We start from the raw sequence: 9963 nt of genomic DNA, 5'->3' as shown, positions 1-9963 counted from the left end.
ACCTTTTCACATTTTTGGATTTGGAATATGTAAACTAGATGTAAACTAGAGGTATGTAGGATGATCGCAAATATTTGTACATTCAACAGCAAAAGAAAAAATACACAGTTCTGGTTCCACAAGTAAAGGAGGAAAAAATATAGAGAGATTACAGCAGAAGAGTGAAATAACCTATGGTTTGTTTCTGTGAATATGGCATAATTCATCTTATGAAATAACTGCTTGTGCATTTCTATGATTGGACAGGGATTCTATGTTTAGGTCTTGATCGTGGTTGCTATGTAACTATGACTGATCTGTCAGAATAAAAATATAAAAAGCAGGACATCACACACTTCTCTGGAACTGGATGAGAGGAACATCTTAGATTGTGTATTATATGCAATTGTAAACTACTCTGTTTGGAATTCTAATTTTTTTTAAAGTCGTAAATAGGAAATAAGCTTGTTTTACATAATATTTTTATTTTTTCTATTTTCTATTAAGAATGAATGAAACTCTTTTTGTACTTTTGTTAAAGCTATACTTTTATCATTTCAGTTTTCATCACCTGCATGTTACAGACACTGTCCCCATCTTTCTGCCATTTTCCTTCACAGGAGCTTTTTTTCTTTGCTTATATAAGTACATTCAGGCTATAAATGAATTCATCTTTTCATCTGTATTAACTGTATTTTTTAAAATATTTGTGTGTGTATGTTAGGGGCTGGGTGACTGAAAATGGCAAATGAAAATTTCACTGTGAACAAGATAGACAGTTTTATAATCACTGGATTTGATCACCTGCAGAACCAAAAGCTCCTCGGATTCTTCATCTTAATAACCTACATGCTCATATTGCTTGGGAACAGCATCAATCTGTGTATCATCATGACTGACAGACATTTACACAAACCAATGTACATATTAATCTGTAATCTAGCTGTTGTTGACATAATGTTCTCCTCTACCTGCAGCACAACTATGATCTCAGTGCTGCTGGCTGAGATTAAAACTGTCTCATACTACTCTTGTATCTCAAGGACATATTTCTATCATGTTGGTGATTTCACAGAGGTCATGGCTCTGACTTTAATGGCCATAGACCGACTTATTGCAATTAAGTTTCCCTTAAGGTATCACAGCATTGTAACAAATTCACGAACATTTCTGATTATTTTTGTGACCTGGATCGCTGGTTTTGCTGTTTTGGGTTTTGTGATATCAGTGGTAGACAGTCTCCCATATTGTCAGCCTGTCATCAGATATGTGTTTTGTGACTATGCTTCCATGATCAGAGCTGCTTGTGTCAATCCTGAACCCTATTTTTTCTTACCTGCAATGTTAAGCCTGTGGCCAATATTTGGACAATTTCCCTTTATTTTGTGCACTTATGCTGTTTTGGCCTACAGTGTGACCAAACTCTCTAACAACTCAAGCAGAAAGCAACTGATCAACACTTGTTTGAGTCACCTCATTGTCCTGCTCAGTTTTTATGCACCAAAGATTGTGTCTAGCTTACTAACTCGAATAGGAGTTGTACTAAATTTAACAGAGCGAAACGCCATTGTGATTGTAGCCTCTCTAGTTCCTCCCTTAATAAACCCCACTGTTTACTGCACCAGAACTAAAGAGATCAGAAAACGATTAGCAGATATATTCTTGCGCAAAAAAATAGTACCAAATCATTTAAAGTCATTATCAATAGCTTTATCATCTTAATTCTGATTGTGATGATGTTGCTGCTGCTTGTTTTGATCATGTGTTTTGTGATGCTGTTGCTCATGTTAGATACTATAAGCCAAAGCATAGACATACGGATATTAAATTGTTTGTTTTCAAATAAAGTAAAAGTAAAATAGGGAAAATATTTGGAACTTTGCTTATTTTTAAAATGACAGTATTGGCAAAAAATTAAAAATGTAGTGTTCAATAGAAATCGTTTCTATGCATTGACAAATACCTGTTAAACAAAACTGTTTGTCGATACATTGTATATCCCAATCTTTGTATGTGAAGCATAAACAATATCAGTAATCATAATAAACAAAAATTATGTTGTCCTTGAGTCCAAACAAGTTATTTACTGATTCTATTAAAATATTTGCGCACTGGGATCTGAACCACTTTTCTGCTCAGCTAATGGATGATTATGAGGACCCTTACAAATTACAAATGTGTCCCAATATTGGGCAAGCTATGCTAACTAACTAATTTGTGTCTTAGCTATAAGACACAAATTACTCAACAGAACTACTCTACAACCTACATGGAAAAAGTAGTTTGCAATTTGGATACAATATATAGGCCTATATATACATACATAATATATTACACAGATCTCCAGAATACTTTATTCTGATTGACACTTCAAATTCCAAAGAAGTACAGTGGCCAAAATGCTTCCATTTTAAAATGTATTTTGATGTACAGCTTATCATATTAATCAAGTGATTTGAATGACAGACACGACTGCAATTTTCACTTACATATAATCAGACAGGGTATGAAATATGTGTATTTGGCATATTGTCCTGGAATAGAACTCCAAGCTCACACTGTTAGCCCGGATAAGTTGAATTTACTTAAAAAATTTGAGGAAACTGGTTGCCCTAAAAAAATTAAGTAATGATTAAGTAATGTGAACTTAATAATTCAAGTTCATTTAACTTAAAATGTTTTGTAATATTAATTACTTTGTAGTTATTACAACTAGTATATTTAAGTTCAATGTACTAAGCAAGTTAACTTGCCACCAATCAAAATTCATCCATGCCTCCCATCATGCATTGCTGCATGAATAAATTATGAGCTGAATTGTCTTAGTAATTTTCTTTATTCTCACTATTTAAATTTTGCTGTTTTTCTGTGACTTTTTAGCAGCTTGTTTTCTAATGTTCAGAGTTGATCTGTTTATCAGAACATGTTGCTTGTCACCGTCGTTGAGATTCACAGGCTGATTCTTGATGTCTGTATGTGCCTAAAATATATATATATATATTTTTTTTTTGTGATAAGGACAACTTAAAAAAAAAAATTGTATTATAGAAGTTGATCCTCCGCTGTAGAATCACAGTGCTGCTGTAATCAATAATGTAAATCTAACTCAGAGATTGGACTCTAAATGAGTTCAGTGATTCAGATCAAATAATGATTATGTGAAAACATAACCAACACCACCTGATCATCTTTTAACTTTGCTTGTCTGGTTGGTTTTATTGCAGTTAAAACTGCCCAAACAAAATCTAATATTAAATAGTTAAGGGTCAAGAGCTCAACTAACAAACCCTGACCCTCGATGATGGTAACTTAAAAATTTTGATTTTCTCCTTTGGTGAAAAACTATAAAAAGGTAAATGTTAGGAAAAAATGTCTGTAGAACAGCCAAAACAAATGTTCCAACTGCTCATCAACAGCTCCTTGAATTCACACACACCACGACAAAATGGCGTCATTACCTGCCGCAAACCAGTGTGAAGGAGGCGTGGTCAGGAGAAAAACTTCATAATTTAAGTGCATTTAACTTACATTTATTAACACATTCAAATACTCCCACAAATTAGTAGAATTTACTTATATTTTATAAGTAATGCAACCAAACTTAAATATTTTAAGTATATCGTAATTATATTTTTAAGTAAATATAAAATCCGGGCTAAGAGTGCAGAATTCAGCCCAAACCCAGAGTACCCAGAGTACCACATCAGGAATCAGCATATAAATCAAAACAACGGTGAGATGCTTAATGCTGCAGTGCATGCTGGGAGTCATGGATGAGTTTGGCTCCCAGCATGCATAGCAGAATTAAGCATGTCACCGTTGTTGAGATTTATATGCTGATTCTTGATGTCTCTTTGTGTGTCTAGACATAGAAGTAGTTCAAAATGTTTTTTGCCTAATGATTTAAAAAATATTTGTTCTCAACAGTACTCAGCCTCTTGCTATAGTTTCAGCACTTATAAAACAATATTTATTTGTTTTTAATGATAAACTACACTCTCAATCAAGTATAAACCTTGGGATGAAATCTGTGTCTTATAAACACTGAATTACAGCAATCAAAGAAACACTAACATTAAAAGTCAAGGTCAAGAGCACAACTAAAGCAAACATTATCCACCATGATGACTTTAATAATTTCTAAGTAAATTCAACTTACGTTTTACAGTATAATATGCATGCGAATGATGTCACCATTTTCACAAATTCATGTTTTTTTTTGTTTAAATGTAGATGATAAAGGTATAGTTTTCAAAAGCTTAAACTTTGAAACTTGATTTCAAAAGCTTGCATTTTAAGGTTGCCAAAATGCATTTGTTGAGTAAATGAATGACCAAAATGCATAAAAAGTTTTCTGTTTTTAGTTGAAAGCAGTGCCAAGTAAATGGCCCCTAAGAAAATAGCAATCCAACTGCTTCACTACCAAGGGCGTTTCTAGCATGTCATCAGTACTGGGACACAGACCCCAATCAAAAAATGCCAGAATATTTAAATAGTTATAAAATATGTATATATTTAAATAAACTGGTTTTGAAATACACAGATGACAAAAGACATTTGCAGGTTGTTTCCTACTGTGGATTGTATGTAAATATCTCATGCAGCTCTCTTTTTTTTTTATTTCTTATAAAGTATCCGTTACTCCCCTCGAGTTCAATCAAAGGCTCAGGTCGTTCTTGGTTTTAACAGACATTTATTCAGACACGAGTCTTCAACATGTCTTGTTCATTCTAGTCTTGCAGCCCTTTATGTCCAACAATGCCATCAGAACTACGAAAGGAAATACGTAAAACTTAAATTAACCCTCTAAAATGTGTTTTACACATAATAATAAACGAAAAATACATACAAAATGAATAAAGTGCATATTAGCTGAATAATATTAAATTAATTGACAAGTTTTAACAAAAATTATATTACTTAATTATTCTAATGATTATTCTGAAGATTTTAACTATTTATTTACCTTTTAACTGTAAAATGCATATTATGAACTGAAATATATGAGTTGCCTCTGACGGCAGCTACACTCCCACCAAATCACTTGTTATTTCCAAAATGAACTTATGAACTGCTTCCAGTAATGAGACAGTCTTGTGGATCGGTCTTACTAGATGACAGAGGTGGGAAGTCCAGGGGTCAGAGAGTAAAAGTCCTGCCATATTTTTATTCCACCCACTGAAGCATTAATGAGATAAATAAGTGATTAATTGAGTGATGATTGACCATTATTGAAGACACCTGATGATAACAAGCAGAATCACCAAAGGAGAAAATCACAAGTTTTAAGTTACATCATCAAGGTCAGGGTTTTTTTTGGTTGAGCTCTTGACCCTTGACTTTTTAATTTTATGTTTTGTTTGGGCAGTTTTAACTGTGTTAAAACCAACCAAACAAGCAAAACTAAAAGATGATCAGGTGATGTTGGTTATGTATTCATGTAATCGTTATTTGATCTGAACTCATTTAGAGCCCAATCTCTGCGTTTATTTATATTGATTACAGCAGCACTGTGATACTACATCAAAAGTTCAACTTTAACAATAAAAATTTATATTCAAGTTCTGATTTATAAAAAATAAAGAAACTTTATTTAAACACACAGACATCAATAATCAGTCTGTGAATCTCAACAATGGTGAGAATAATAAAGCATGTTGCAATGCATTCTGGGTGCCACCAATCAAAATTCATCCATGCCTCCCATCATGCATTGCTGTATGAATAAATTATGAGCTGAATTGTCTTAGTAATTTTCTTTATTCTCACTATTTAAATTTTGTTGTTTTTCTGTGACTTTTTAGTAGCTTGTTTTCTAATGTTCACAGTTGATCTGTTTATCAGAATATGTTGCTGACATTCATATGCTAATCAATAATGTAAATCTAACTCAGAGATTGGGCTCTAAATGAGTTCAGTAAATCAGATCAAATAAGATTATGTGAAAACATAACCAACACCACCTAGTCATCTTTTAACTTTGCTTGTTTTGTTGGTTTTAACGCAGTTAAAACAACCCAAACAAAATCTAATATTAAAAAGTCAAGGGTCAAGAGCTCAACTAAAACAAACCATGACCTCGATGATGGTAACTTAAAAATTTTGATTTTTTCCTTTGGTGATTCTGCTTGTTATCATCAGGTGTCTTCAATAATGTTTAATCATCACTCAATTAATCACTTATTTATCTCATTAATGCTTCAGTGGGTGATATAAAAATATGGCAGGACTTTTACTCTCTGACCCCTGGATTTCCCACCTCTGCTAGATGAACCGGTTTACTCAGTCTCTTCCCATGGTCATCTAATGTTGAGTCGCTGATTGGCAGCTGCACCTTTCGTGCACATCCATCTTGACTTGGGTATACAGCAGGAACTTTTGCCAGCTTCCAATCATTTCTGGGTGTTGTATCGTCTTGTATGATCACTATGTCATTGACTTTCACATTTCACTTTGTTTTGTGCCACCTGTCTTTGTCTTTGTTGTAGGCTCAACAGATATTCTTTCTTCTTCACTTTTGCCAAAATTCGTTGGCAAGTTACTGCACTCTACACCATCTTTTATGAAGGTAAAAGTCTTCCTTTACAAAATTTCCTGGCGGAGGCAGTATTATTGACGATTTCATTATCAAAAGAAGGTTGGGTGTAAATGGCTGAGGTCTAGTAGGGTCATTGATTAAGTGTGTTGTTATAGGTTGGCTGTTTACGATTGCCATCACTTCATATAGGTAGGTTCTCAAGGATGAACTGTCAAGTGTTTGGGATGACTGATCCAGGATGGATGTTAACACACTTCTGATTGTACGGATTTGCCTTTCCCAGACTCCACCTATATTGCTGGCACAGGGTGGGTTCATGACAAACTCGCAGCCTAGTTGTTTCAGGCATTCTTGGTCCATTTCTTTTACTGCCTCCAAGAATTCCCGTCTTGCTCCAACAAAATTGGTGCCTTGGTCTGATTGCAGTTGACGGACATTTCCACGTAGAGCAATGAAAGCACGAAGTGAGTTGAGGAATGCGTCAGTTGATAAGTTGTCAAGTAACTATAAATTGTTATATAATATAAATTGTTTTTTCTTTTCATAAGAATACAAATAGTAATTTTAAACTTTTTTTATTAACATTTGGATTTATAAAATTACTGTGCAAAGTTTTTTTTTTTTCTCCAAGAATTAGGCTAGAATACTTTTTGCTGCTGAATTATATACTCACCTAGTTTACTTATTTATTGGTCAGCTTATGATTATATATTTTTATTCATTTGTTATTTCTTCATTGATCTAGTCACTTAATTTTGCTCTCAGAATGCCCCAGATTTATGCATTTAAATTTAAAATGCACAAAATTTTCCCCCGGACCCCCCTAGAGGAACCGGTGCCTGCCCACCACAGTCTCACAAAATCCTGTGGGAAACACCGATAGCAGTGATCAATCTTGACATGAGCAAGGTTCTTTAGATCTAGAAGCCTTGGCTTGAGCTCATTTGAAAGAGGTGTGTCCCAGTCTGTCTTGTCTGTCATATTAACAAACATGCTGGCTTAATGCAATATCTGGAAAGTTATCAGGAGACCTATGGACCACGTCGCTACAACGTTCTCCGTGGTATTAACCAGCGATGTCTTTTGAGGACGTGCCCGCAACGTTTCTGGAAGGTTAGCCAAGATTCTAAAAAAATGGAACATTACCACGACGTCCTCACAACGTTGTCATAAAGTAATGTCATGCTGACCAAATGACGACTAACTGACAACGTCGTCACAACATACTGTGTTTGCTGGGGCTACACCACTGTATCAGTGTCCAGTTTGCACATATAATTCATTTGAAGAAAACTTGATGAAATATGTGTGCATAACTACACCGTGCTGGTTAATGTTTGGTGCAGGATAATGTGTGAAATAAAAACTTTAAACACGGATACTTTATTCTGTATGAGCTATGTGCCACGTGGCTAGTGTTATTAAACTTAACGCTGAGCTCCGCGCTGAAACCGAGCATATGCGCGCTCCACGTGTTTATCAATCACAATCGTATTTTTCATGTGTTCGTATTCAAACTTCAGTTCTGACCGCATCGCGAGCAAAATACAAACACACGTGCTGTGCTGAAGGAAACAGAGCCTATGGCTCGCGTGTTTGAACGCAGCTAGAGCAGGCAGAGGAGAATGAGCCGCACTTTTGGAACATTTGAATTCTCCGCTGTAATGCGATCTCACGCGAACATATTTTCCATTTGTGCTGGTAGATTACAGCAAAACAATCCACATGCACACAAACGATCTGCTCTGGTCGCGGCGCAGGAAAACACATTGTGTTGTGGCACTGAGGAAACGAACACCAACGATATGTCTCTGAATGACAACAGACCAAGGCGAGAGAAGTGACGCTTCCTCATGCATAATACCAAAATTATAATCTTATGCATACTACAGCTCAGTGATTGGATTAAAGGAGCTTTATGTCATGAATATATGTGGAGAAACAGTCTACGTCACCATGTTCGACCATGTCCATACATACTTGGCCGAAAACACACGATGACGTCAGATTTTGTGACGTTGCTCCGACTCAGCTTTTCAAACAGGAAGTCAGAAATCGCTCTGGAAAAATGCAAAAATAACTATTTTTCACTTATGAATAACATTAATGAGTACCTTTAGTGTTTTCAATGATGTGCAGCCTATACATATCTGTTTACATCTCAAAAAAGTGTTTTGGGGTTTCATGACACTTTAAGCCAAAATTAGGAATACATTTTCACTTTCACTAAAACAAAAACAAATGACCTTCAATATAAAGAAAATGAAATAGTAAAAACTTCACCTTTAAATACCTTGATATATTGATAATTGACCCTTAAATTAGCAAAATACTTGTAGTTAACTTGAAATAAGCTTAGTAACAGTCACTTTATATTAAACAAGCAATAACTTAAGCTTGGACTTATATTTTTGACCACTGCACTTTACCCCTTTAAGCACTTAATAGAGTCCCTTTAAAGTTAGCAAGGTTAATCTACTTCTTCACATTTAACTTGTTTTAAATGCGTTGCTTCTTCTTAGCTTAACCACTCTGCACTCTTGGACCCCTGTTGCCGTTGGTTTGGGCTTTACGTGTATGCAGTCCGTCTTTCCTTTGATGCTTGAGAGCGACGTCACCACTTAACGAGCTGATCGTTTACGGCTCCACTGCGACTGGCACCGCTCTCCTCTCCTCCAGCAAGAAACAGGCCGAGTTCTGCCTGTTACTCCCCTCGAGTTCAATCAAAGGCTCAGGTCAATCTTGGTTTTAACAGACATTTATTATTCGGACACGAGTCTTCGACATGTCTTGTTCATTCCAGTCTTGCAGCCCTTTATGTACAACAATGCCATCAGAACTATGAAAGGAAATACGTAAAACTTAAATTAACCCTCTAAAAGTGGTGTTTTACACATAATAATAAACGAAAAATACATACAAAACGAATAAATAAAGTGCACATTCAACACGTAAGAAAATACACTTAACTGACTAATTATACATTAACATACGGTTACCTAGCTCACGTTGACATACGGCAAAACAATTAACACGACAAAACACATACCTCATTGGCCTCTCTAACTCAAGAGGAATAAACTTGGAGGGTTACAGTTTCTTCTTCTTAAACAAAAAGACAATATAACTTATTAGCACTTCTTCCAGATGTAACTTTTATAGACATGTTACGAGTGCAGCACCTCGTGTGGCTCTTCTACATGTAGTGCACCGGAAAAAAATATCCTGATAGCATATTTAATTCCCAAGCGGAACAAAAAGGAAATAGGTTCCCCCCTTTTTCTATGGTTTTAGCTAAATATTAAATTGACACGTTTTAAAAAAATATATATTACTAATTTATTCTAATGATTATTCTGAAGATTTTAACTATTTATTTACCTTTTAACTGTAAAGTGCATATTATGAACTGAAATATATTAGAGTTGCCTCTGACGGCAGCTACA

At 35.0% G+C, this 9963-nt stretch overlaps 1 protein-coding gene across 1 annotated transcript; it reads left to right on the top strand.

Annotated features, from left to right (window-relative positions):
• Positions 1–720: 720 nt before the first annotated feature.
• On the top strand, positions 721–1701 carry LOC137029549 (olfactory receptor 6N1-like). The gene has a single exon (XM_067399160.1). It carries the CDS (start codon positions 721–723, stop codon positions 1699–1701), a length of 981 nt encoding a protein of 326 aa, XP_067255261.1.
• Positions 1702–9963: the final 8262 nt, after the last annotated feature.

Source organism: Chanodichthys erythropterus, chromosome 10 (genome assembly GCF_024489055.1).
Source record: "Chanodichthys erythropterus isolate Z2021 chromosome 10, ASM2448905v1, whole genome shotgun sequence".
Classification (NCBI taxonomy): Eukaryota; Metazoa; Chordata; class Actinopteri; order Cypriniformes; family Xenocyprididae; genus Chanodichthys; species Chanodichthys erythropterus.
This window is presented reverse-complemented; position numbering and strand designations above follow the sequence as displayed.